Here is a 27,667-nt window from a genome sequence, read left to right as displayed (position 1 = left end):
TATGCTAGTAAAAATGTGATTTTTTTTTGTTGGTGTCTGAGCTGTGGGTAGCCTGTGCAGTAGTGCCAGGCAAATGGTGGATCATTTGTGGTTACTCTAGAGACCCAGTATACATTCACTCACACATCCACAGAGACACAAAGTAATACACAAATGTATCCCAGAGCTTTGTGGCTTCTGTGCGTGTATGTGTGTGTGTGTGTCTGTGTGTGGACACATTTTTGCATCTGCGTGTATTTGTGCTTCTCTGCTCTAGTATGTGCTCGTGTGTTTGTTTGAGGCTATATTGTGAGAGTTGGTGGCAAACAGGCAGCTGAGAGGAAGAAACACGAGAGGCACCGAATAAAATTGGATCTGACAGTCTCCATTGGTGTTAGTGGAAAATTTGACTGTTCCCTTCAAGTGGTGTGGGGGTTTGATATTTCAGGCTCCCTCTCTCTGACAATACGCTAGACAAAACAAGGTTTACAGAAATGGCCAAATGTTAAGTGAGGAAAAGAGAGGGAGGGAAGGAGGGAGGCACTGTAACTGAGCCGGAGCTTGGCTCCACCTTTCCAGCCCCCACAGCCCCCACAGCCCCTACCTCAGTCCCAGCGCCTGTCCCTTGTGACAGGATGTCAGCATTGTTCATGTGCGCAAACAGCCCTCCTGCCTTCTGATATAAACACATGAATCTTAAGTCTGGTTGAGAAGGAAATTGAAGAGGTGGCACACCGGGAAAGCGGGGCACTGTGAATGAATCTTAATGTACTCTAAATCAGAGCAAAGCCTTGAAGGGCTGCACGGGGCTGCTGTTTATTTCTGTACTAAAGTCAAATCTCCACGGGCGTAGCTGTGTGATGCCTGCTGGTGCAGGGAATCAATTCTTGAGAGACCTTGTGGTGACAGAAGGGGAAATCACAGTGGTGTTTGAAAGTCATTCCAGGAGGGGTTTGAGGTAAACATCAAGGTTTGCCACTTTGCAAGGCCTCAAGCTAGGGACAAAGCAGAGAGACGCATAATGCTGTGAAGTGTGGATAACTCCTTCTTTAAGCACTAATAGAGGTTAGGAGCAGTTAAAGTGACACTGCTGAGGGTGATCGAAATAGATCCAGACCACGCTACCTGTTGGCAGCAGAAACCTTTTGAGCCACAGAAAAAAAATATAGAGATCTCAATGTCTATCCATTATACGCTAATTAGCTGTTGTTATGGTTTCCTGCTGGGTCTGAGGACATGGTGCCAAATATAGCATAGCTTGCAGGCCCCCACTTGCATCTGAGAGCTTTCAGCAGGAAGCCAGGCACTCAATCCAAGGACGCAAGAGTCCAGGGTTATCCAAGGGCATTTTGGAGGCCCAGTGATGGGAGGCGCTGTCCTTGTCAGCCCACACAACTGGACAAATCAGGCCTGACACATAGGACTACACACAGTCCAACCCTTTTCAGTGGTACACGAAAAATTCCATTTCTTAAGTGGCAGAGGAGAGGAGAGGAGAGGAGAGGAGAGGAGAAGAGAGATAAGAGAACACAGGTTAAGGTCTGAGGACCCAGATCAATATGAGCTGGCCAGAACTGTTGCCTGCAGCAGCCTGACACAATGAAAGAAATGAAGAGTGACAACCAAATGTCCAGACTCTCAGCACCTCAGCCTTCTCTTTGAGAAAGGAGACAGAGCTTTTGTGCCGCTCTCTTCTAATCCATCTGCAACAGCAAGTAACTCACACCTAATGGATTTAGACCAAATCAGATTTCTGTGAAATAGAAGGATGCATGGCTGCTTTTAGCTCCTTTGTTTTTAAGTGTGCTTTTTGGTTGTGATATGAAAAGGTGAGCTTCACAAAATGACTGCGAATGTTGAAAAGGGTAAAGAGAAAGAACTGGTATAGGATAAATGGCTGACTCTACTGTACATTTCATATACCCTTGTCACCTTAGTTCTTTACATATCTAAGAAAAGTCTAAAACATCTACAGGCAGTCAGTGTGTGTCTTGATTTGAAGTAGTGTAAGCACTTGCTTTTATTTAGCAGTTTTTTCATGTGTTAGGCATCAACAAGAAGTCCTGCTTCATCTGCACTGATTGAGTTGTGCATCTACAAATTAGATAGTAATTTCAAACAATCCTGTCTTTTTTGTCAGTATTCTATTCATAAAGGCAGCATTATGAAATAATGTTTGAAACCAAACTTATGCCCAGCAAGCTGTCAAGCTAGTGAGTGTCTGATTTAATAATGTCACTGTTTAGTGAGGCTGAGATTTAAATGGCTAATATTTTTATTTACATGCATTTTAGAGTCACTGTGTTTTATTAAATGCCAACTGTTGTGGATCATCTGTGAATTTTCTCAAGATCTGTTGTGGTTGTTGCTAGTGAGCTGATAGCCTTTCACCTGGTTAGCTGCATATGCCATGAAAAACACAAAACAAACATGATAGTTGGAATGGTGATAGGATCATTTCAAGCAGAAAGGTGTTTTATCTTTGAGAGGAGAATGAGCTGATAGTGTTTGCATACAATGAAAACATTGATTTATTTCACTGTTGAGTTCATAGCCAACCAAGGTTAACATTGCAACTTGGGTAAAGATTAAAAATATCTGTGTTAACACTGATACAGGTGACACAGAGAAACAGCCAGTAATTATACTGGGCTTTTTGCTGACATATTTAAACCTAATTAACATAGTGCATAATATGTTTGATTATGCATTTAGTTAGTGTCAGTAATTTCTGAATGTTGAGGAAATGGAATTGACTGTCTGAAGTAAAAGTTGACCAAAGGAGTAAAATTGTGCAGGCCACTTTATTCTTTCCCACATTGGCAGCAAAATTGTTCCCCTGTCAGGTCTGAGGTCATACTAACTGTGCCACTGTATTGACTTATGTAAGGCTGAAAATGTCACCTTTTAAGTGTCACTCTTACAGACATAACGACAAATGTATGGTTAGGTAGGTTGTGGGGTGTAGTTGAACTAACATGTCATGGTGACTCCTACAGTGCAAGGTGTGAAAACTTTAAGGCCCTTTACCCTCATTTGAAAACACACATCAGATATATTTAGTGTAATGCTGGATGTGCAAGTTATTCCAAACTCATCACCACTGTCAGTCTGTGAGTCTCCATCACCATCATCAGACACTCTGCCTCATTGCAACCCATCGCAGCGATCGGCCACCGCATTAATGTTAAGCCAGGCAGAAAACAGTGATCTAAGCAGCAGACCTTCCACCTCTCAAATACTGAAAACATGGACAGAAACATTCCTGTGCAACAAATTCCACAGGAAAAACATTCTGTAACCATAGATGGCAAAAGACCTTGGCCAGTGGAGCGACACCAGATGGTACGAGCACTTGTACATGAAATGAAAAGGTATGAGGCCAACCGAATTCGCTCAGAGTATCTCACTATGATTCGAAATCTCATCTCAAAGATCTTCGCTGATATGACAGCAGATGGGTCACTTTTAGGTGGAGGTTATACACCACCTTTGTATGAAGTGAAAAACCCCATCCAGAATGTGAACCATGACTGAAGCTTTACACACCACCTAGCCACTAGATCCAGTTCTACATACATGAGAGGCCAACCAGCACTTATAGATATACTATATTTTAGCCAGACCTCCCTCCAGAGGAAACTAATGAGAGTGTGGAGCAGAACTGCCAAAGGCTGGCAGAGTTTTACAGACAGGAGGGTGCAGATGGAGCTGAAAGAGAAGAGGTCAAAAATCTAATGGAGATCACGTTCTGTCTACAACACCGTCATATAAATGTACTTCCACCACTCCGACACCGAGGATAGGAGAGGCAAAAAGCCTTTCTTTTCACTCAAAGGGGCATATGCTCATTTTGAGGAGGTTTAAGAGGTAAAACAAGAGCCTCCCTCACAGGACTCTTTTCAAAAGATAAAACACAAAATACCTTACATGACTATTTAAGAGGGAAAATATGAGCTTATCTCAGAGGACTGTTTAACAGTTGTGTTTTTTTTACAGTGGTAGTTTTTATGTTGACACTGCCCTTTTAGATAAGTTGTTTGGTTAAAGCCTTTTCTAGGCTGTTAATTGCTTATTTTGCATGATTTCCATAATAATTTAGCAGATGTAGCCCAGACAGCATAGTTCTAATGTCAATCACACTGATGACTGCCATTTTAGATCATTTAAAATGCTAAATTAAGTTTGCATCATCTCAATTATGCCTATTTACATTATTTAAAGTGCAGATCAACCTATTTCCACCTCTGTTATGGCAATGTCGGGTCAACAGTGGTGAAACAGAGGTGATGCTGTCTTCCTGGATCCTTGTTAACTTATTAACTTAACTTATTAAATTGGTGACTGCCACAGAAGGCTACAGTTTCTCTGTGGCTTTGCTTTAACTTTGTGTTAGAAAAAGTCATGAGTGAACTGGACAAATGAACAGCTTGACTGTTAAGAGACACCCATGGAGAAAGCCTTTGTACTGTACATGAGAGAAAGAAACCAAATCTGGACAACATAAAAGATACTTAAAGCTACCCCAATTGTTGATTTTTAGATTGACAATAGATCAAATGACGTGAAAGATGTCGCTCATGGTGACAGAGAACTATGCAGCTCTACAAACCATTGTAGCCTCTTTTAGCTCACTGTAATTGTTTCTTGGCCCACAGATTCTGATCCCATTAATGCTGTTTACAGCAGCAGGCAGCTGTTGTCAACCAAAAAGCTGTGGAAGCCTACTGTTTGCTGCGAGGACAAATAAAGCTGGCAACTGGAGAAGAAACTGGGAAGCAAAACACCCCTCATCTGCACACACTGCGATGATACACAGCTGGTTAAATATCTGCAAAGTTTCCCTTCTTCCCCTCACTGGTTCCTGTAAAGCAGGATAGGTCTTAATTCAGTGTCAAAATCTTAAAAAAACAGAAGCAGCATGTGTATACATGCAGTGGGCTATACTTTCAGGAGCTAGCAAACCTTGTCAAAGTTTGATTGCGGTTTTGGAACAGGGAAGACACATAAAACTCCTTTCAACCTTTCCAGGTATCGAATATCATTAAAACACCCTGCCCCAGCCTGAAAATGAAGAAAATCAGAAAGGATCGCATGAGAGTTGACAGAGCACAGCCGTGATGTTGTCAGACACTTGTTGTAGCTGGCCAGTTCTATGCTGGTGTAGTGCTGTTAGCATAGAGGGCTACTGACGGTGTCTATTAATAATGTTTAACAGCCATACAATAAAAATCTGTCTATTCTTGAGTGTATGAAAGAAATTGTTTTTAAAAGAAAATTAACCTGCCTTACAATTCAGTCCCATCTCAATTGTAAGGCAGGTTAATTTTTTTTAAAAATCTGTGAAGTGAAAGGGAGCTGAACTCCGCCCCCTCGTGTGCGCTCTGCACCATGCAGTCGCCATTTTGAGGCTTCAGGAGAGCCCTGTTTCTTGTCTGCTTTGATGGCAAGCCACCATACAAGGATCCACCGACAAGACAATTGATGGTCAGGAGACTTTGAAGTCTTTGGTTGCACTGTAAACCTTCCTGATTCTGCTTGAGTGGTAGGATGGACTTGCACCACACCGCTCCTCTGCACGTCCCACTCCACTGTACTCCATTTAAAAAAATGTTCAATACATGTCATCAAACTAAGCCTTCTGTGTTGGTCACATTAATTATCCATTCTGCTCCAGCAGTCGAACCTTGTTGTTGGTCCAGCATTTAACTGAATATTGCAATTTGTATTCGACCTATTGAACAGTGTGTTAAACTATGATTAGCCAGTCTGCGTTTGAGGGGCGGAACTCAACAAAGGGTCAATTGGCAGGTGTTTGCTAACACATTCATCATTAAAAACAATTGATATGTCAGATGTTGTGTTTTCAGCTTCTTCCTCTGCCCTCAGCGTGCCAAAAAATGTTTCACTGTTTCAAGTGAGTGGCTGGACTTCTTCACCTTTTACTTGACTGATGGAAGTTGAAGGTGATCAAATAAGGAAGTCATAGTCTGTGTGAGGGAACAATATACAACTACTGTACAAATATGTTGTAATGTTCTGCATGCTGATTACAGCCCTGATGACAACTTAAGGTATACTTCATGTAATGTAAGACCCACCAGGTGCTGCTCAATGTTTTCATCAATAAAAAAGGAACATTGACATCTACTGAAAAAACAAAACAAAAAACATATCCTAACCCCCATCAACACAACCTCCCATATCTCACCTGTAAGTTAAATAGCCAGCTCGATCATGCTTTATACTGACTCTTGTCATCATGCTCTGAAGTGTTGAGCGAATAAATCTGCAATGACATGCAGCTGAGAAAGCGAAAGGACCTCTACCTCCAGTCTTGCACACAAACCATTTAAATCCCTTCCTCCCTCTGTGCTTTTATTCCCCAAATGTAATTACAAGCCTGGTGAGGGTGGCTACTGTGGCTTGGGAATCCTGCAGAACACAGCATCAACACCAGCACTTGGTGGGATCAAAAGACAGGGCTGTCCCTCCAAAGCACCTCCGCACCTCACTGCTCCATAGACTGTGGCTCCTCCAAGTTACACCAGACTAACCCTGTGCTTTCAGCACCACTGGGTCCTTCGCTCTAACCCCAGGCGGACAGAACTGGTCCCACTGATAAAAGACCAGAAAGAGGATCTCACCACTGGGCTGCTTTATCACATACATAAACACATTATGTACATATGCACACATACACATACACACGTGCACACACTACCTCCCACTGTGACAGAGATTTAAGACCATGAGGATGGTAAGCTCCCTTAGTGCAGCATGATGGAAAGCAAATCCCAGGAACATTCCTTACCATGTCCCATGTAAGACACATCTGGCGTCCCTATATTAGATGTGTGTGTGTCTGTGTGCGTAAAGGCAGACGGATCAAAACTAGAATCGCCTAATTAGTTTCCTTAAGTCCAAAATTTCCCAGGATGGCACAGCAGAGCTCCACTGATGCTATTAATTTGCAGGTAATATGAACTACAGAGAAGCACGCAGATAGAAAGATAAAGTTGACGGCAGATGAGGGATCAAGGGCGTGCCAGGTTGTAGCGTGGGGTGTGGTGCATATAAGACAGGAAGGGACAATCAGGAAATAATCGTTGCTTTTAAGGCATGTTTTCCGGGAGATGCTGGGCCACCTGCCAGTGATGCCTCCAGCTGCGAGCACACGCCACGGGACTCTGATTGACAGGGAGGGTAAATAGTTGCTAGCAGGGGCCCTGATTGTATCTCTCGCCTCTGGCAGAATAGAAGCCAGAGTGGAAGGGTGATTGGCTTTTGTTACAGCCCTTCAGCCACAAATTAAGTTGGCATCTCAGCCAAGCCACCCGAGATGCACATTGCTTAGAGCTGCTTTCTGCTCCTACAAACCACCCTGTGCCCAGAAGAAACTGTCTCTCTGTCTCTGCTACTTTAACAAAAGCCTTCTGAGGAACACGTCGTAATGGATAAAGATACGTGGAGGGAAAAGGGGTGTTCAGACGGCAGAGCTGGAAAGAGAGAGAACAGAGGGGGAATATGTTTACCAAACACTCTGCAGGGACTGTATTGGAATTTGAGGACCTGATTTTTCTGGAATGCATGTTGTGTTCAGGTCACGCAATGTAAGAAGGGGGATCAGCCAGCGTAGGAGGAATACTTGGCTCAGCTAACCTCTCCATCGCTGAGGACAAGCCGAAGCTAAAAGAAGGTGCTCCGGGTGGTGGGGAAACTTTGTATGCTGAGCAAGGTACTGAAGAGGGTCAGCTGACTCAAAGCAGACACATAAGCACCAATCGAACTCTACTTCCACCAGTCAAGTCAAGAATGATAGGAAAAACACCAGTGTGGCTTCAAACAAAGTGGATTTCTGTCTGTGTTAGATTGGCCTCTTCACACTGGAGTGATGGAGCAATCACAGGCCACTTTTGCGCTGCCAATAAGTGAGAGGATGCAGGCTTCATAGCTGTAACATATGCCTAACTGCTGCTCAACAAAGGCGAGCGGCCTAGTTTAGAGGACCTAAGAAAAAGGGAGCAAAGAAAGGGGCGGAAATGAGAAAGGAAGGGTGGGAAGGAGGAGGGGGTTAGAAGTACAGCTGAGCCAACACCAACAACTATTACATGACTCATCCCACATCTGCAGCCGTGAATGGCTCGGGCCTACACTAAGGTGGACTGTAACCAGAGCCTAGCTGAGCAGTAAAGCCAATGGACACACTGCTGAGTACACTGGAGACTAAATGAGACTCTTTACATAACACTTCCTGTATATTGCAATACTCTTATACCTGTCCAATACGGCTCTGACAACGTCCTCTTTTAAATTTGCTTCTCCTCGTAATAAATCATGTAAATCTGGGTGCTACACAAAGCCAACCTGGTTTAATGACATACTGACCTAGACACAGAATCCTATGTGTGCACTCTCCTCTGTTCAGTATCTGCCTGCAAGTACCTGAGTGTGTATATAGTATGCAATAAACAAGCGGAGTACACACTAGAGACAAACCCATACAAAACTCATCATCTCCGAGAACGTGAGATTCCGACACAGCCCGGATAACAACCGTTAAAGCGATTTTTCTCTTGTGCATCTCTTCAGAGCTGCAGGCGTACATGTGCAAACACACAAACTGCACACACATACAAAGACAACACTGAAAAGGTCCCTTTTGTCTGCTCAACACTGATGAAAAGCTACCCACTGCGAACTTCAATCACATTCGAAAATGAGTTGGAGACGTGCTGTAACCCCGACAGTGTCATTAAGCCTGTCAGTCAGTCCCCTGGAGGGCGGGGAGGGGGAAACTGCCATCGGCCTTCTTCAATGTGCCGTGTAGCCCGGAACTAGACCCGGAGGTACCAAGAGCCCCTCCTGAGCTGGATCTATGTCTGACAGTAGCATAATGAAGCTATATGATTATAAATTCTGCTCTGTATGTCCATAAACCCCCAAATGTCAAACATCCAGACAAAGGAATCATGCATATTCTAATGGTGTTCAGGGTAGATGATAACAAACACTATCATGTGAGAAATGATAGCTGAAATCCCATCATATATGTTCCCACGCAATAGAACCCATGTGGTGCACACACAGCCACGCACACACACACACACGGACAGACACAAACAATACATAGAGCAAGATAAGCCTCCGCATGCTGTCAGAGGCTGGTGTGTGATTGGCCTCTGTGGAGCTACTGCTTCTCTCATCATTAACTCTTCAGAGGATCACACTACTCTAATCACGCTAAGCCTCTCTGAATGGCGATGAAGTCAAAAACGTGCCCATGCACATATTCACAGATGCCCAACTCATTACACACACACACACACACACACACACACACACATGCATACACACACAAAACGGCAAACACTTTTTCATAACCACAACCACAATAGATAATACACACAAGCAGCTGTGTGCAGTCAGTAGAGGCACACTGTATGAACCAATTATGGCCATTTTGCAGGAAGATTATAAAACTGAGATTCATTTCTATAGTTAAGGGTGTATTTTCCACTGAGTTTGGTCAACCCAGTTGCCAGTATAAATGTTGGCAATGTACAATTCTGCACACCACAGATATGTAGCATTTGTACAAACAGTATTATATCGTGAATATGTGTTTACATGTCTTTACGTTTCAACAATGCTGCAGTTACCATGTGGTTATATTTAGGCACAAAAACTACATGGTTATGGTTGGGAAAAGATAATTTTTTGGCTTAAAATACCTGATTTTGGTGGCACAATTGCTGCTCGTAAAGCCGCCTATGTCTAGCTAAAAGACACCCAGTTTTGTTGTTTGTTTGTCTCTAACAGTAGTCTGCAGCTTGGCAGCCATCTTGTCTACTGTAGATGGTGCCATCCACCATCTCTTCCACCTCCCAATAACAAAGTCAGCTTATATTCATGTAACCAGAACTACGTCACTTTTGAAACATTGATATGATATGTGAAAAGTGGAAACATAACATATCCATGGCTTGCAGAAATTTACATTGCCAACATTTTCTTCTGCCAACTGGGCTGGTTTGGGAAATACATGTGCACCTCACTTGTCATCTGTGACAGCGAGTTTTATAAGCGGCACTGAGTATCGTCCACACTTTTAAACCTTCTATGGTTTTCACAAAACTGGGCTGTCTATGCCGTAGAAAGACACAAATTCTTTTGAAATTGGTACCTAACCGCCACTACTACCTGACCAGAGAAAACCTATAACTATCATGATGCACTGAGCTACACTGGTCAATAAATGCTTCCACTGGTGGGTGACGTAATGCAAGGTTGGTTTTGGCTGGCTAGTGTGAAAACAATATGGCTGCCAGCTGGTATTAAACAATATAATATTACAGTTTAATGGTAAGCTAAAATACATTTTTGAAAATATCTGAAGTGAGAATTAGGCAGAAGAATCTTAATATTATTAATTTTAACGTTTGATTTCAGTCTCCGTTTTCACAATACAGGAAAAACCTCTTGTCCACAAACTCTCATGTTATAGCCAAACAGTGCACTAATGAAAACATTTCAGGCAAGGAATGGACAATACAGTTATCCTGGTTTACATTTGATCAGCAATGCTTTGTTTTACCATTTGATCTGAGTTTGGTGTTAGTTTAAGAGCGAAAGGGGTGGTGCTCTCTCTCTCTGTCATTCTCATTCTGATTTTATACTCTGTACGTGGTGGCGGCGGGTGTACAAAAATGAGGAAGTAAAAATATGTAGTTACAGCAACAACCCGAGAGCCAGCAAACATCCCAAATGAGCAGGGAGATCTGGGCACTGGTAAGATGGAGAGAGGTTTACCACACTTCTACTACCCACATTTTTATGATACAAATCTGGCTGAAACTTGGCAAAGTATCCCTTTTAGGTCTGCTTTTATTTAGAATTAATATTCTCCTAAAATTATGCAAGAATTGAACTTCAGTATACACAGTGGTCACTGTAGTATAAGATGAAAATACATTATGTGTCACAGTATATGTCAAGCGTCAGGTGTAGTTTAAGGGAAGTAAACTAGATTTTCAGTTGGGTTAGTGCATTCATTATGTGGTAATTTACACAGCATTTCTATTTATTATGAAACCAAAACCTATGCCCTTGCCCATAATCTCTAAACAACAATAATCTCATGAGTTTAAGTCGGCAATTTTGCTTGTGTGTGTGTGTGTGTGTGTGTGTGTGTGTGTGGGTGTGCGCGCGTGCGGTGGGCACCAACATGAGATGGCCACACCTTGCCACAAGCTAAAGCCAATGGCTCCAATTAAATTAGCTGACAGCACCAACAATAGCTACTAACTTTTCAAAATTGAGTCTGGCTACAATAAAATACCAGAGCAGTCTTTACCTCTGGGCCCTCTACTAAATATTTTACAACCCTGATTCCACTCGGTCCCTTTCTCTATTTAAGACAGAACATTCAAGAGCTTTTTCTGAGGTTGATGTGTAGCCAGCTAAGGTCTGTCTCAGCTGTTATTTAGAGACCATACTGTGTACGCTGCAAGGTCAAGTATAAGCAGAACCCGTAGGCCTCCATCCCCTCCTAAGATGGAGTACTTTCATTTCACTCACTTGGGGCCTCGTATTTTCTCTCCATTTTATTGCTTTCTCTGAGCGCTTTCCACAAAGACACATTCCACCTCCTCATACAGACACAGGGCTCCCGTCCAAGAAAGAGTGGGGAAGGTCTGGATACTGTGCCACAGGGACAAGAATGCTGACACTGCTGTAACTCGGGACAAAAGCTAAAGATGAGAGTGGAGAGAGACAGAGTGAGAAAAAGAAAGAGAGCAAGTCTCAGTGTATAGGAGTTGTTAGGAGGCTTGAGCCGAGCCAAACTGAGGAGCTATAATCCCCATCTTTGGCGTGATGTCAGGGAGTCTTGCAGAAGACCATTTCCTCACTCTGCAAAAATGCTGTCTCCTACATCCCAGTGTGTGCCGCAGCTATATATAATGCAAACATCAAACGCCTGTAACTGCACTGACCTCTCTCTCCCTGGGAGACCCCTTGTTCCCTCGTAATACAGAAACCATTCCCCAAACACACACACACTCTGGCTAAATCTCCACTGCACCATCTGAATTTCACCTTATCTCTAAGGACAACCTCATCTCTATTTTACAGATGAGCGAGTAGTGAGGACTTATCTGGTTCCTATCTTTGACTTCACTCTTCAAGGATCTGAGAAGGAAAGAGGTGGGTCAATTCTTCACAATGCATCCTGTTTCAGAAACAGGAGAACGGGGAGGGAGAACAAAATAAACTCACTATGATAATGAACTCACAGTAGCTCCTTTCTGTGTCATTGTGTCGAGTGTTTTGAATGTGAATATCTCATGTATGTGAACAGGACTCAGGATACAAAGCCAACCCACTGCACATAGCCTACATCTCAGGAATGATGCACATATTGCTGATTTGTCCATTCAATCATTTATGCTTATTTTGGGGCAGTCTGGCTCACAGAATGTAGACTATTGGTATAAGCCTGTCATTGGCTGCCTATTTCAGATTGTAACACATTTCCTGCATGTCACTATTTCCAAAATCCCTGTCACTATGTGAAACTAGTCTCACATAGCCAGCCCTGTCCCAACACTCTGTTGTAGTGCTGTGCGTGAAACAACAACCAAACAACCAAGAGCGTTTTTTTTTCCCCTTAGTACAGAATTATGACGGGTTAAGCCAGAGTGCTGGCAATGCAAGACTATCTATATTTGTCTGGACAACGTCAAAAGTAGGGCTGACATCAAGCGGCAACCTCCAGGGCTGGAAAAAAAGGAGACCAAAGCAGAAGTGCCAAAAACTGCAGTTCCTTGAATGGCCACTTGAGGCTGGCTCCAAAACAGAAACATTGTATCTATTTCATACAGTTGGTTTGTTGATATGCTATTGTCCAGCCAAATTCTCATTGGCCAGATAATTGCTGGTGTTACCTTCATAAGAGGTTGTAATTCCGACAAAGCGTTTTTTTCCCCAAGCTGAAAGCAGCAGAAAATGCTCAACTGGGAGTGCTAGAGTGCCTTGGAGGCACAGCATTTATTCAGCTGAGAAACTTTGGCTGCGTCTGGTTACTATGATATGGAATATCTGGGGAAGTAAAAATGTCAGCACAAGGTAGAGTACTTGTTTTGGCCCTTACTCTGGGTGAAGGGAAGGCTGAGGCACACAGGGAGAGAGAACAGACCTGCACCTCTATGTGGTCAGCAGTATTATTGTCTGCTCCATTAATTCTCTCCTCTGTTGCTGTTGTTGTTGTTGTTGTTTAGCACTTGTACATAATGTGATGGTTGGTCTTTGTGGTATTTGTTTCCACCCCTCCTCCACTGCAATAGGACGGCTGAGGTGACAGAAATGAGTGCAGCATTTTACCCAAAGTTAAACATTTTTCAACTTGCGGCTGCCAGAGAATAATGCCAACCATGCAGCACTCTGTGCAGATTAGACGTTCAGCTCCCAATCATGCTGCTGGAAACAAAAATGCTCTGATGGACACACAACACTACCAGGTAGAGTGCACTCAGTGCGCTGTGGCTGATTTAGTTCATCTAGAAATAATGTGCAGACTTCTCTTCCAGGTCAACCATTTGATTGGTTGAGGAGTAGAAGAGTAGTTAGAATCTTTAGTTGACCAGGATTTTCTTTGATTGAGTACAGCCACAGGCACAAGCCAGAGAAAGAAAAATCCATTCATCTCTTTAAGGTATAATTTGTGAAAGTTAACACAACAGTCTCAAGCTCAGGTAACATGGTTCCACCTTTGCTTAATCCTTAAAACAGAAGGACAGAAAGAAGTAAGAAGACAGCCAAGAGGGCATTAAATGTGGCCTCTTCTACAACACTCATCTTTATTCAGTGTTTTGTTTCAGGTCCCTGGACCCGTTTTGTCTTTTATCTGTTTGGAGGTCTGCGGTTCTATTAGGAGACTGAGCACTCCTGATCTGTCGAGCTCTGGCTGACTTGAGTAGGTATTTGGCTATATGCATAAATCGACAATCATTCCCACAGTCGCACTGACTAATCAGGGCCAGTAATTGCTCCAATGAGTGAAAACAGGTTTGGGCAGGGCCATTTGCCCAGAGGAGATTGTTGGTCTACATCACTGGCTGTGCCTAACCTCTGACCTCAACTCCTAATCACCAATTAGCATGCAGCCTTTTCTGCATATTGACATAAGGTAAAGGGTATCAGCTCTGAATGCCTATTAAACAGGCTGAAAACAAACAAAACTACAACATCAACAGAATCCTAAGTTAAATGTCTGCTCCAGAGGACATCTCCTGCTTTCTAAATGCAAATGTACACAAATCTTTTGATGCGAGCCAGCGTGTCGACTGAGGGCAGTAGTGGAGGGAGTTGCCTTGGATTTGTAGCTCTCCCTTGTCACAACAATATCTTTTTACCACAGAGCTGCTGACATGATTCATGAGCCAGAGGACTTGATGTGGTGTTGGTGTGCAGGCCAGATGAAATCCCCTCAGTCCACTAATATAGGTTTCTGTGTTGGGGTGTGCTTTACAAGTTACTGTAGCTAAGGAGCCATTTCACACTGCTGAGCTAGAAATAGGTCTTACTGTAGCTAAATCAACCCAGTCCACCCCTCCCCTACCCTTGTCACTGGAGACAGTACTACAAAGTACACACATAATTCTACACACATGTTCAATAAACACATACACACATTCCCTTTCTGCCTCTCTCCCTTTTCCTTCCTTCCCTTCATAACTACCTTCAGTAGCTCTCCCTCTCTCCTTCCACCCCCCCTCCTCCTTTTTCCAAGTACCTCTCTTTCCCTTGCTCCTTCTCCTTCATTAAAATGGACTTCCTAAAGCCTCCATTCGTCTTGCTGACAGCTCCACTATCGATCGGGCTGGAGAAAGGGATGCAGTTCCAGAGCTTTAAATGGCTCTCTGGCCAGCCTGGACTGAGGCTGGAGGGGAGGAGGAAGAGGGAGTGCCAGGTTTAGCCGGGAGGTCTGCCCCAGAGTCTGGACTCTGATGCCTTTTTGGTCACTGTGTGAATAACACCTAGATTGCCATGATGGAAGGGATCAGAATCAAGAAATGACTCACCAACCCTGCAATAAGGATGATGCTGATGAGATCAGATAATGAATTAATCACGAGGGTTGGAAGCCAGCACATTAGCCAGCCTCTTCAGGCTACTTGCAGGCTCTTCTAAAAGTGAGAACTATTATGGGACTACTCAAAAGCCTGGGAAGAGGTGGAGGTGGGAGTGTTTCACTTGGCTACACTGACACGCAATTCATTTCAATCAAAATCGTGTGAACCAACGTTCCGCTGGCTGACGCCTTTAATCGGGTGCCGTCCCTTATCTTCAGCCATTATCTAGGGAAGATGAGTTGGCATATTCCGTCTTCATTCCCCTCTCCGCCTTACATCAAACCCCTCTGCCAACATTAATGATCGGACTTTTGATTTTCCTAATGATTGAAATCTCTATGGCGTACTCAGTGTCCTGTGGTGCAGAGGAAACCCTAAGGAGCCTGTTGGACTCCCTCCTCCCTCTGATGAGCACTATCTATGTGCCTGTTGGTTGTCATCTATAATCATATAGTGCACCGCAGCAGCGGATCAGAGAGCGAAGGAGTCTCCTGCGACCATGTCACTGTTTATTTGTTATCTAATCTGTCCCTCTGTATTGCCCTTGATTGGAGCAGCCTGGGAGAAAAAGATAGACAAGGTGTAATATTCAAGACAAATTACTCAACTTCCCAACTGTGAGCAGTTCAATCTACACAAGACACTGCAGTGTTTAGATTATTCTTGTTAGAGTAGCATTAGCGCGAGTAGCAGGGCTTGCGATGCTTGTGTATTGATGCTTTGATCAGTAAATGTGGGAGTCCATACAGCATTCGGCTTTGTGGAGCCAATTTAAAAAGCCAAGCCCCTCGATGGCAAAGAACCCTGTAACAGTGGATTGTGTCTGCTCTTTCTGAATGCCACTCTCTCACACAATATGGTGACATGGTCTGAGATTCTGTAAAATGGAGAGGTAATAAAACAAACAAGGACAGAGAGAAGAAAAAATAGATGAAGAGAGGTGGCAAGAGGGGTGTGGGGAAGTGGTGAGATGGAAGAGAAGTAAAGAAAGGAAGCGGAGGTGATGTGGAAGGGCGGAGGGAAGGAGAAATGGAGCATGGGGCACCAAGGAAGGAGAGAGGGAGGAGGTAGCAGAGAGGCAGAGAGCAGTAGTCGATATAACGGCAGTCATTCATCTCTCTGACAGCCTTCCAAATGCTCCACTGGGGGAGACACAAAGCTGCGTCACTTCGAATGCAGCAAATGCACAGTGCGTACACATGCGCTTGCATACATGTGCATACACACACAAAGGAATTAAGTGTTTATGAAGCTTGATTTTACCGTGTATGTGCACACAGCTCCATGTTCTGGGTCGACAGTATGTTGCGGGACATGGCAAGTCAGTATACACACCATTACACTGCAACCCGTACAAGCACAAATCATAGCCACAGGCGTCAGTTACACATTTACACACGTTCATGCTTGCTTTCTCTCACTCACACACAGACATAGAAGCATATCTGCTGATTTGTTTTAAACTGATGCACATGTGCTGCAACAATCAAATCAAGGGCAGTAGATCTCAAGGGCAGCTCTAGCAAATGTTTAAGGTGGAAAACAACCATCTCAAATTTTACACACATTTTACAATCCTGCATTCTTCTAAAAAATGAGCAAACACAGAAATGTTCCAAGACAAACACGAACATGAATGGGACATGACACATTCACGTGTCATTGGAATATGGGAACACAGATGTGTGCTCCCATTAATAGACACACATACACACACATCCTTGCTTCCCACTTCTGGTCATGGCCCATTGGCTGATGCCTGCCGTCCATCTCTCATGATTCATGGCTAAGTGAGCTGCTGTAGAGCAGTTCTAAACCACTGGGCCGAGGAGAGCCTGTGTGTCATTAAGGCACAGCGGGCTGGACATACTGTTAGAGCCGCTGCACCACTGCCAGCACTGTGCCTCAGTCTAGCACACCAGGTGGTGAAGAAGCAGCTACTTCTGTCTCATAGTGGTTTTACTAGAAGAGTAATATCAACAGTTAAGTCATAAACTACCTTGCCCTGTGACGTGTGCACAGCGAGCGAGTGTTGCCTTTTATTTCACCGGACACCATTCCCCCTCCTGCCCCAACCCAGCATTTCTGCCAAATTAGCCCCTCTAATCATCTCTAAATCCTCCGTCTTCATCAGCAAAGCAGTGGAGGTTAAAGAAAGGAGACAGGGGTACCAAGTTCCCCCCTCTGCCATCCTCTATTAGTACGAGCCCAGAGAAAGGCGATGGAGGCACACGTCCATACCCTAATGACTCCTTAATGATCCCCTCCTCTGCGAGAGTGCTGACAAACACTGACAAACCCTGACCCTGACAAGAGGAACACCCACACTTAGCCCTCTTCCTCACCCCTTATTTAGAGGCTCATCTCTCAGCCCTCCGCCTCATTATACCAGCTAGGGTCCAGCAGAATCCATACAGCCCCAAACTCGCAGCAAGATAAACACCCATGATGAAATAGTCCGTGTCACTTTCAGAGTAAGGGGCAAAGTTTGAGTAAATTCCTTTCGGCAGATGGAGCGAGAGGCAGTAAGAGCATAGATAAACAAAGCTGGAGTTGAGAAAGAGAATGGCGGTAGGAGACGGAGCAGAACTGTGGAGCCTATGGAAAAAAAACATTGTTTGTATCCTTTTTACTTTTCCCTGATCGTGATTTCCATTTCAACTTGGGGTTGGGGGAGTCGGCAGCGGAGACTCTTTTTAACATCACACAAGACATAATTACAGAGTACACCACTGCCAGCCCGCCTCAGTTTCTCCTAAATACTCACACCCCAAAATTAGGGGTTACCTCCTTCTAGTTAAACCTACTATTTAAGATGAAAACGTCACAGACAAACAGAGGGGACAGGAAAGGGAGTTTGGAGAGGAAAGACCTAGTTAAACAGCTTTGTTTTACAATGACAGAGAAGGCCTTTGTTGAAGATGGTTACTGGCAGGACTTGGATAAAGCCAGGTGTGGAAACTGGGACAAAAACAAAAGTTGGAAAAGACACACACAGCTAGAAAGACTAGGGAGTGTGTTTATGTTCTATCTGCAGTATATATGACAGCTGAAAATCTGCTAAGGATATTTCCAAAAGGCAGCAGGCTAAAGAAAAACACTAACTTCACGCTAGCCTATGACCTCACAGGTTTGGACCGCAGTTCCCAGTCCCAGTCGCGGATGACAGAGCACTCACTCTTTGAGCTTTTCCCCAGTGCGGCCTTCCTTTCTGTTTTGTTTTCTTTTTTTTCCAGCTCTCTGTCTTTACAGATGATTATCCCGGTCAGATTCAGGGGGATTTATTAGTGTCACAGAGTGTGCTGGTCAGCTACAGGCAAGTGGCCAACACTGGAATTGCCTTTTTTGCTGCGTTGTGCTGTTAAAACCCACGACCAAAATTTTCTTCCCTGGTTATTAGAAGATGAAAAGAGATCCCGTGCATGGCTCCTTTACTGGTATAACAGGACCCAGGTACTGTTCTGCCTCTTGATTTATTGAGAACACTCATCTGGAATCTCTGTGTTCTGTCTCTCTCTGCTCCTTCATCACACACAGGCCACAGTTCATCCCGCAGTAGAGACTACTAGCTGAAGTGTTGTGGTGAACCAGAGCTTTGAGTTTCAATACTACTTAGTATTGGTGGTATCAGTATAAGTATAAGCAGACATTAGGCCCAGACTCAACAAACTGACATCAAGGAAGTAGTGGTGACAAAGGCTGACTGTTGTGTCGCCTCACACTGTCTGTGTCTCGGAACACAGCCTGTAGACTACAGCCAACGATCAACTAGCACGTACGTTCTGCACTTGAGAGGAAATAACTTTCTGTACCAGCAGACGGCAGTGGGCTGTGTATGTCATTGAAAAAGAACGACTGGAATACCGACGGGACAGATTCAAGACACTAATTAGCCAGTTAGCACTTTAACAACTAGCAAACAATAAGACAAACAATTACGGTTCGTTTCATCTAAGGAGCACACCACTTAAACATAATCTCACCTAATACAACATGTTTGTTTCAGCCTCATGCTCTCTTGACTTTAGCCATTTATTTGCTTTCCTCACTTCTGTTTCTCTTTTTGTGCACTGAGTAAACTTCCAGTCAGAGCGATTTCATTCACCGATTGACTCCACTACCTCAAATGTCTATTCAACATGCCAACTCGGACCAAAAAAAAAAAAAAAAAAAAAGCCAACAAGGGTCATTAAGGGCTGACGAGTGCCAACAGCACAGGACACGCCACAAATGCACACCAACAGCTCAACATTGACCAACCCTCAGTTGGTGTGTCAGGGCCCTTATACATAAGGTACTACCTGGAGACAAAAATCCCATCTCACACATGCAGTCTATCCTGCAAATGTTCAGGAGCATTTCGTGCATGGGGTCATGTGTGAATGGGAGCAGGGATCAATATTCAGGAAAATCTGTACCGCCAACTTTCAAACTAAAGACAAACACTCTAACCACCGTTAACACCTTAATTCTACATAACTGTGTACATATGAGAGTCAACTGGAAGTCCATTCATATGGGAGCCTCCCTGATCTCCAATGATTTCCGTCTGGAATTTGCCTCTAGTACGTTGAAAAATCTGAACATTTGTGACACAATTCACACAGTCTATATGCACTTTGTACCATAGGATATAAGCAAAACAACAAACTAGTTAACAGGCTTTTCCATTCAATCCAGCTGTTCGACTATGTTGATAGTGAAACTGTGTAATTGTAAAAGTAAAAAGAAACTGGTTCAGCTAACATTAGTAGCATGCTAGCTGTGTAACATACAGAGTGAACGCATAGGTCTTCTAACAAAATATTTCACGCTACTGGCTACACATCTGGCTGGCAAATCTCTTCACTTATTTGTCGTTATGGAATATTGGTCCTGTTTTTGTCTCGATGATGATAATGATAATGATAATGATATCGTGGTGTGCTGAAATGAGTACTATCTCATTGTAAGTGATAGGAATGATGGGCAAAACAACAAAAAGAAGTGTTTCAATAAACCAGATCTCTTTAAAGGTGACAGTCTATCAGCAGACATATAAAAACCTGAGATGACAGGGACTGGTTTGACACACACATGCGTGCACACACAAACATATTCAAGCACAAACTGTAACAAGATCATAGAGTTCATTTAAATGTGTCTGTTATCATCTTCCAAGATTTTTACCCACACGATCAAAACCTGAAGCGCAACAGAATCAGAAACCCACATCCCACGTCATATCAAAGCCACATGGTCCACCAGGTCCTTTTATCACATCAAACATTTCACTATGTGTATGATTTCATTAAAGTCTCCAGGAAATTCTCAGTAACTGCAATGCACTCTGATTAAACTTGTTTCAATTCACATATGGCACATATTCCTTTATCGTTGAGGATTGAAATCGATGCCACTTCTTCAGTCTAAGCCTCTCTACTCTCCACACTCCTAGACTGAAGACCGCACACTGGAAATCCAGTCAGAATCAACATCCTGTCCCCGGCCTCTAGGAAGTGACCTCAGCTTCAGAAAGGCCAGATAAAACGTCCACATCAGAAACAAAAACATCAGGCCGGCCGTAATGAGCTATCCACCAGGCTCCAGTGTGTTCTGAGGGAGACCAGGTGGTGTGACACACATATGACTCTGATTAGGGGGCCTTCAGAGGAGAGAGGGGGCTGTTAGGGTGGCCCAAGCAGGGCCAGTCAGGACGTTTTCTATATGATGCAACTATTAATGGTGTTCATTGGCCTCCTCTGGGTCCCAGGACACTCTGGCAGTGGTCCATTTGCCATTTGTGTGTAAACCTGGGGGTGCACTTTGGGTATTGTTTTCCTCTAAGAAGCAACATGTGAGCAGCATGGGGCCTCAGTGGCTGAAAGTGTGGTGCACTGTGGATAACAGCGGCTCAACACTGATACACTGATACTGTACTGCTCAGTCTTTAGACATCATTAGGAGCAGACTCATACCACTCTGTACACTGGATACTGTAGTGGGCATATACACACTTGCACGCATACAATAACAAGTTAAAACATTTACTCAAACATTTACATTTGGCCGGCCAAGTACTGCTACAGCTAACCATGTGCAGAGCAGTCAAAACCTCAGAGTAGACACTAAGGACCTTGCATGTGTCCTCTATGCCTCTCACTCATCTCTCTTTCTAACCTCATTACATGACAGAGGTTTTTGGCACTGGTGTCTGTAAACTCATAATCATATGTCTGCTCTGCACATATCCTCAAACTGTGGGAGGGGGAGATGTCAAGGGGACCTCTGGCCTCATTCTTCAACTGTTAGTTTCATCCCAGTGCATTGTGCAGCGTTTGACTGGACTGTTTAAATGTCTCCTGATATCAGGGAACACAAACAAGCAGGCCTGCTGGCCTGGTGGGGAGGATAAGGAATGAAGGGGAAACGGAGGCCATTCTTCTCCTTGTGTGACGGGAATTGTGTTGGAACAAGCACCTGTCTCCCCACCCCTCAACAATGACCACAGAGGTCGGGTAGAGAGAGAGAAGCAGGAGACAGAGTGAGGAGAGAAAGAGGGCACCAAACGGTAAAGGAAAGTGGATCAGTCTGTCTAACTAATTTCCCTCCCTCTCTCTTATTTTCTTCTTTCCCTCCCACTCTTCTTTTCTCTCTCTGCCCCATATTCAAACAACTTAATCTGTATAAATTACATTCCAAAACAGGCGTATGTTACAAAGCCCCAGACTTACTCCTACATGGGCCAGATAAACATCTGCATAATATCTGCATAAATGCTTTGCATTGGTAACAAGGTGAACCAGCTGCTGAGGCTATCCTGTTGGCCTTTGCTTCAACTGCCTCACTCTCTCTCCTCCCCCATCACCTTCATCTGTTCTCCGCACCAACTTGACACCCATGTTTTTAAATAGACAAAGAGCAGCAGCATCTCTGTGTCCTTCAGTCTCCTCCTTGAGATACCCTCTAAACAGCCAGAACAGAGGAATGCTGGGCACAGCACAATCCCACACCTACAACATGATAAGAGACTCAGAGAAAAAATTACTTTTTAACCTCAATTCATTGTCCTCTGCAGTAACAGTTCTCTGCTCTATCCCTTTAAAGACTGCTGTAACTGCTTACAAGCATGTGCTTCTTACCTCTCTGTCCTTTAGCTTCATGGCCAGAACCAGCTGGTTGCGGTGGTTGGTCAGCGCTTCGCGGTAGTTTCCCTTGGAGAAGAATGCCGAACCCAGATTCCCATGAGCGCGGCATTCCCCTGTTTGGTCACCTAAAGAGGAAAAACCCAAAGAAATGAGAAAAGAGCCGACAAAGCATATTTACAGTACAGCCTACGTGATTACAAAGCAACTGGTGTTTATTTCACATCATCCCGCCGCCACTGTTGAACAGCGATGTGATGAACCACATCTATGCCACTGACATGCCACGGCACCCTTAAAAGGGAAAGCGGCCGTTATAAGTTCTCCACAGTAGAGCGGCTTCCCTGACAGCTGGTAGTGTTGATCTCAATGCTCCAGAGGGTGAGAGGGGAAAGCCTTATTATTTCTGCCTGACAGAGAGGCCCCACAGACAGGGCCAAAGTAAAGCACAAGTCTCTGTGCTCCACCTGAGAACCTCAGCTCCTTATCTCCAGCTGCTCTGCCCAGTCATGTGTCAAACTGTGTGGGGGTGAGAAGAGTGGAGCCAGTCTGTGCTACTCTCTGTTTCCATTTTTTTTTCTACTTTACCTTAAGTTTTTTTCTTAACTGTCTTTCTCTCAGACCTTCTCTCCTCCTGCTATATTAACACCCACACAGTGTATCCATACTTAGATTCTGAAGCAGAGAAATGGGTCAATTCCTGCCAATTTCTTGCAAATTTTAATTACGTTAAATTTTGGTGCAAGATGCTCAAATGGGGAAAAATACAGATGCAAACTAAAATGACCTTTTTATAATTGTATGCCTCTGTGAACTAGTCAAGTTGCAGTTGCAGTTCACATCCATGTGTATGAAAATGTGGTTGCTTCACACACATCTTTCCCCCAGCAACACAGTTTCAAGGTAGATATGTGAGAGTGAAGTCGATCTTGAACCTTTTGGATATACAATGTCATTTTGTGTAATTAATAATAATAAATAATTTTAATTAATAATTTTGTTTCTGTAATAATTGGCTTATGAATGAGGGCCAACAGCATGTGTGACATAGTGACCTTGACCTTTGACCTATGACCACCAAATTCTAATCAGTTCAATGTTGAGTCCAAGTGGACATTTGTGCCAAATTTGGGGAAATTCCTTCAAGGCGTTCACAAGAATGGGACGGACGTATGTAGGGACGGACAGACCAAGAACAGCCCAAAAACATAATCCCTCCGGCCACAGTTATCACTGGTGCAGAGGCACCAAAGGTATCTTTTCCTTGCAAGGCAACACTATCATTAAAAAATACTGGTACTCTGCTTTTATCAAGCTACACAAGAACAAGACTGAAGAGTCTGCAGCCATGCCAGCTGCTCTGTAATGCTATACACAGTAGCACTTCGAGCTGATTGCTAATGATACCGTGCTAACATGCCAGTATTTAGCAGGTATGATGCTTATAATGCTCAAAATCTTAGCTTAGAATGTTAACATGCTTACATTTGCTAACTAGCTCTAAACACAGAGTACAGCTGAGGCTGATCAAAAGTTTGTAGGTATTTGGTCATAAACCAAAGTATTTGAAAAATTACAACAGTTTTTAATCTGATAATGCCACTACATAAAAAGTCAGGAATCATCACAGACAGTAGGATTCATCCTCTGGGGGACACCAATGTATGTACAAAATTTCATCACAATCCATCCAATAGTTGTGCAGATAGTTCTAAACCAAAGTGGTGGCAAGACTGACAAACACACCAGAACCCAAAGCTTTTAGCTTTTATGCCGCTGAGATGTGAAACTGCCAGAAGAGCTACAACTTCATACAATGCTGACCACTTTCAGATCCAAGCTTAAAACCCATCTGTTCACCTGCTGTTAATCTATTTTCTTTATAATCGAATGTTTTAATTCATTTGGTTCTTGAGTTTTTACCTGTGTAATCGGGACAGCACTTTGGGTTGCCGTTGGGTATGAAATGCACAATGTAAATGAATTTGCCCTGCCCTGATCACTGGCTAAAATTACAGGCCAACAATTTTCATACTTTATTGGTAATTCCAGTCATTTATAAGCCAAAAATGTTGACTAACATTGTGAGGATTTGGTACTTGCAAATTGAACATCTTTTTGGAAAAACAAACAATTTCAAGATGTGACTTCAGGCTCTGGTACAGCATGTGCACATTCATACATTTCAAAGACGAAGCAATGAAGAGATAAAATCTATTATCTAAAGCCCTGATCTACATTATTATTGTAGGCTTCTTACCTAAGGTCTTGGCCACCTCCAGGTCCTGCTGCATGTAGCCAGTGCTCTTCTCGGTGTTGCCCAGGGACCAGTGGGCGCTGCTGAGGGCCGAGAAGACGGAGCCGCGTAGCTTGAGGCTGCATGTGCCGATCTTCAAAGCGGCTTCCAGCACCACAACAGAGGCTGTGTGGTGGCTTGCTGTCAGCAGCTCCTGGCCAATCACAGACACCACCACAAAGGGACTTTTGTCCAGCTTCATTTTTTGCAGCTGCTGATAGGTGGGCTCGAGAGACTCTGCGCAGGAGGGACATGAGTAAGACAGAGATTAGAAACAGGCTCCAAAATAGGCCAAAACATAACACTGATTGCAGTAACTGTGTTGCGTGTTTACCAACCCTGACAAATGTGTGTACTGTCTGAATTCAGATTCTACTTTTTTTTCCAGCGGTGGTTGTGTTTTGTCTGCCTGGATAAGCGAAGCCTGTAGTTTAGCTGAGTGACGGCTTTCACTGACAATTTGACAATAAATCAACACGCAAGCCATTTTTCTGTTCCCTCCACTCTGACTTTCCAACAGCACTGCATAAAAATCACACAAGTTCAGACCATTGTGGGCAACTGTCTTCACAAACCACAAAGCGAAATTACATTTCTGCCTTCTCTTCATGTCAGTCGATATGGTTGTTTGAGAAGAATACAGCGGGGCTGAGTGGGTTTTGAGATAGAGTTTAAAGAGTGATGGGGAAACTAATGCAGCTAATGCACAACAGTAGCAGCAGCAGCAGAGGAATGCAGAGTAAAGGAGACACACAAGGTGACCTTTGAAGAGGCTGAAAATGCACACAATGACATAAATCAATGGTGGGCCGCACGGGATTCGGGATCCACAGCCCCTCCAGATTACAAAGCCCTCTGGCAGACACCAACATCGAACAACAGCAAAGGGGGGCACGCCCAAGTATGTGTGTGTGTCTACTGATGCATTTGTGTGCATCTGTGTATTTGCATTCATGTATAGAAGTGTATCTGGGGGATGCTTAATTCTCATGGCCCTGTATCTGCAAGTATTTCTAGCTGGATTGCTACTAATTAGGTCAAAGCGCTTTACAGAAGGCTGCATGGTGTTACTGTGCCTGTACAAACTGGCTATGCGTGGCTGCGTGTAGTCGGCACTCCAGCATACGGCACAAGCATTCATAAACTGTATCTTTCATTTGTTTAGACAAACATTTAGGCACAAGAAGTGAATAGTCACAATAGTTCTTGGAAACACACACAAACGCTAATTCACCTAGACACACACGCACACACACAATATGAGATGCTTCCCCACACAAGCACTCAAAAGCATAACTGATGATGCTCTTTCAAGAGCATTGCTTCTGTTCCAGCACTTGGCAGAATGTCGTGCTTACAGAGACAGTGCGTGCATATAATATCCATTCATAGCTTGTAATTGCCTTCAGAGTGACACCGAGAGCTGAGTCATAAATCAAACACGCAGAGAATCCTTTTTTTAAAAAGGTGTCATGGCTGCTGCATTTATAAACAGGTAGTTATGACAACATCAGCATGTGGTGTTTCACACACATACACAGGCGCACACACACACACACACACACACACACACACACACGCAAAGTCAAATTGTAAAGCTAAGTGTTTACTGAGGCTTGTATCAAGATACGAAGCAAGACTTACAACCTCCACCTCATTGATATGCACACAGCCAACGGAAAGTCATAACAGAGAGTGATTTCACCCCCATCTTTCTCCCCTTTTGTCTTGTTAAAGAGGCTTTTTAAGGGTGCTCTTGGAGCTAGGGCCACACCTTACTTTAATGACAGTATACTCATGGACGGAAATACATATTTGTGATTTACCAAAGAGTTACTCTGCCTGACATCTCATTGAATAAACATGTCTTGCACTCTCCCTCCTGTTTTTGAGGATGTATCATCCTAATATTAAATGGAGAAACCTCTGTCCCTCACTCCGTCCGTCCGTCCCTCCCTCTGTCCGTCATCATCCGTTTTCCTCCTCACTGCTTTGACCTACTTCTCTGAACTTGCACATAGGCTTTCATCTTGGTCATGTGCAGACAGCCATGATGCCGTTTTTGCATTTTTCCCACACTTCTACTGTTTATATTCACGTTTTTGTCCACTAACCATTCATACTGTGAGCACCATTAGCAGCGCCTGCACCCGCGCACGGCCTTGCGCACGGCCGCACGCACACGTGTGCCTCCATGCCGTCAGCCAAAACTATGCTCCATGTATTTTGCCATAAAGCATGTTTCTAAATACAATGTGCATTGTTTGTCGTACATTAATATTTGTTACACAGTGCATTTACAGTGCTCTGATTTTGCATCTCCTCTAAGATACTGTTTTTGATTTCTTATTCCTCTATACATAACACATCCCCGGGTATGGACTAGTCATTGGAATGAGCAAAATTAAGAAATACTGTAAAAGCTTAAAACATGGAAGTTATTAATACCAAGCAATACTGTTGGATATTACATTTAGCATAAAATTCTGCACCCAGCCTGGTTTCATGTGTTTTTGTGTAGTCATGACATGATCAGACAAGATAAACATGAGATTAAATTATTCTGTATAAATTTATTTTTTTTTTAAGATAAGGCTTTTGATATCTTTGTAATTATTAACAAATCCCATGAAAAGACCAAAACCAAAAATGCGTTAATCCAAATTTCCAAGATCTCTCACTCAGTACCAAGTCCAATTGTTCCTACTGAAGATGCACAAAATATACTTTCATTATAAAAATAGGGCTTGGTAATCTCCCAAAACAGTTGGGCAACGTCGTTTTTAGCAGATAGTACTCATTCCTTCTTCCCATGGAGCAACCTCCGCAGTGGACGCGTAAGTGCCAAAAACTACAGATCCTCAAATGGGCACTTGAGGCTGGCACAACAAGTTAGTCAATCCCCAAAGACCCCCATGTTAAAGTGTCCAACCTTATAGGAAATATAAACATGTTTACAGCCTGACACAGAAAACCGTTTTGGTCTCTGTAGCTAATTTCACCGTTCATGACAACTGTGCAGGGGGTGGATTTTTGTATAACTCACCCATTTACATTTCATCAAGGCTTAAAGTTACGTGTAATTAAGGGCAGGGCCGCTATGACTTTCAGGTGTCCACAGTCGATGTGTCAGA

At 43.6% G+C, this 27,667-nt stretch overlaps 1 protein-coding gene across 3 annotated transcripts in view; it reads right to left on the bottom strand.

Moving 5' to 3' along the window:
* The window catches only part of LOC125890053 (tetratricopeptide repeat protein 28-like), a 196,007-nt gene that overhangs the window by 44,732 nt on the left and 123,608 nt on the right, over positions 1-27,667 (bottom strand). For all 3 annotated transcript variants that reach the window (XM_049578447.1, XM_049578448.1, XM_049578449.1), the window contains 2 exons: positions 24,498-24,770; positions 22,235-22,365 (listed from right to left, as the gene is read on the bottom strand). In XM_049578447.1, the coding sequence (XP_049434404.1) occupies positions 22,235-22,365; positions 24,498-24,770 (404 nt within the window). The remainder of the gene's footprint in view (positions 1-22,234; positions 22,366-24,497; positions 24,771-27,667) is intronic.

Source organism: Epinephelus fuscoguttatus, linkage group LG6, assembly GCF_011397635.1.
Source record: "Epinephelus fuscoguttatus linkage group LG6, E.fuscoguttatus.final_Chr_v1".
NCBI classification, from domain to species: Eukaryota; Metazoa; Chordata; class Actinopteri; order Perciformes; family Serranidae; genus Epinephelus; species Epinephelus fuscoguttatus.
The sequence above is the reverse complement of the archived record's forward strand: the minus strand, read 5'-3'. Positions and strand labels throughout refer to the sequence as shown.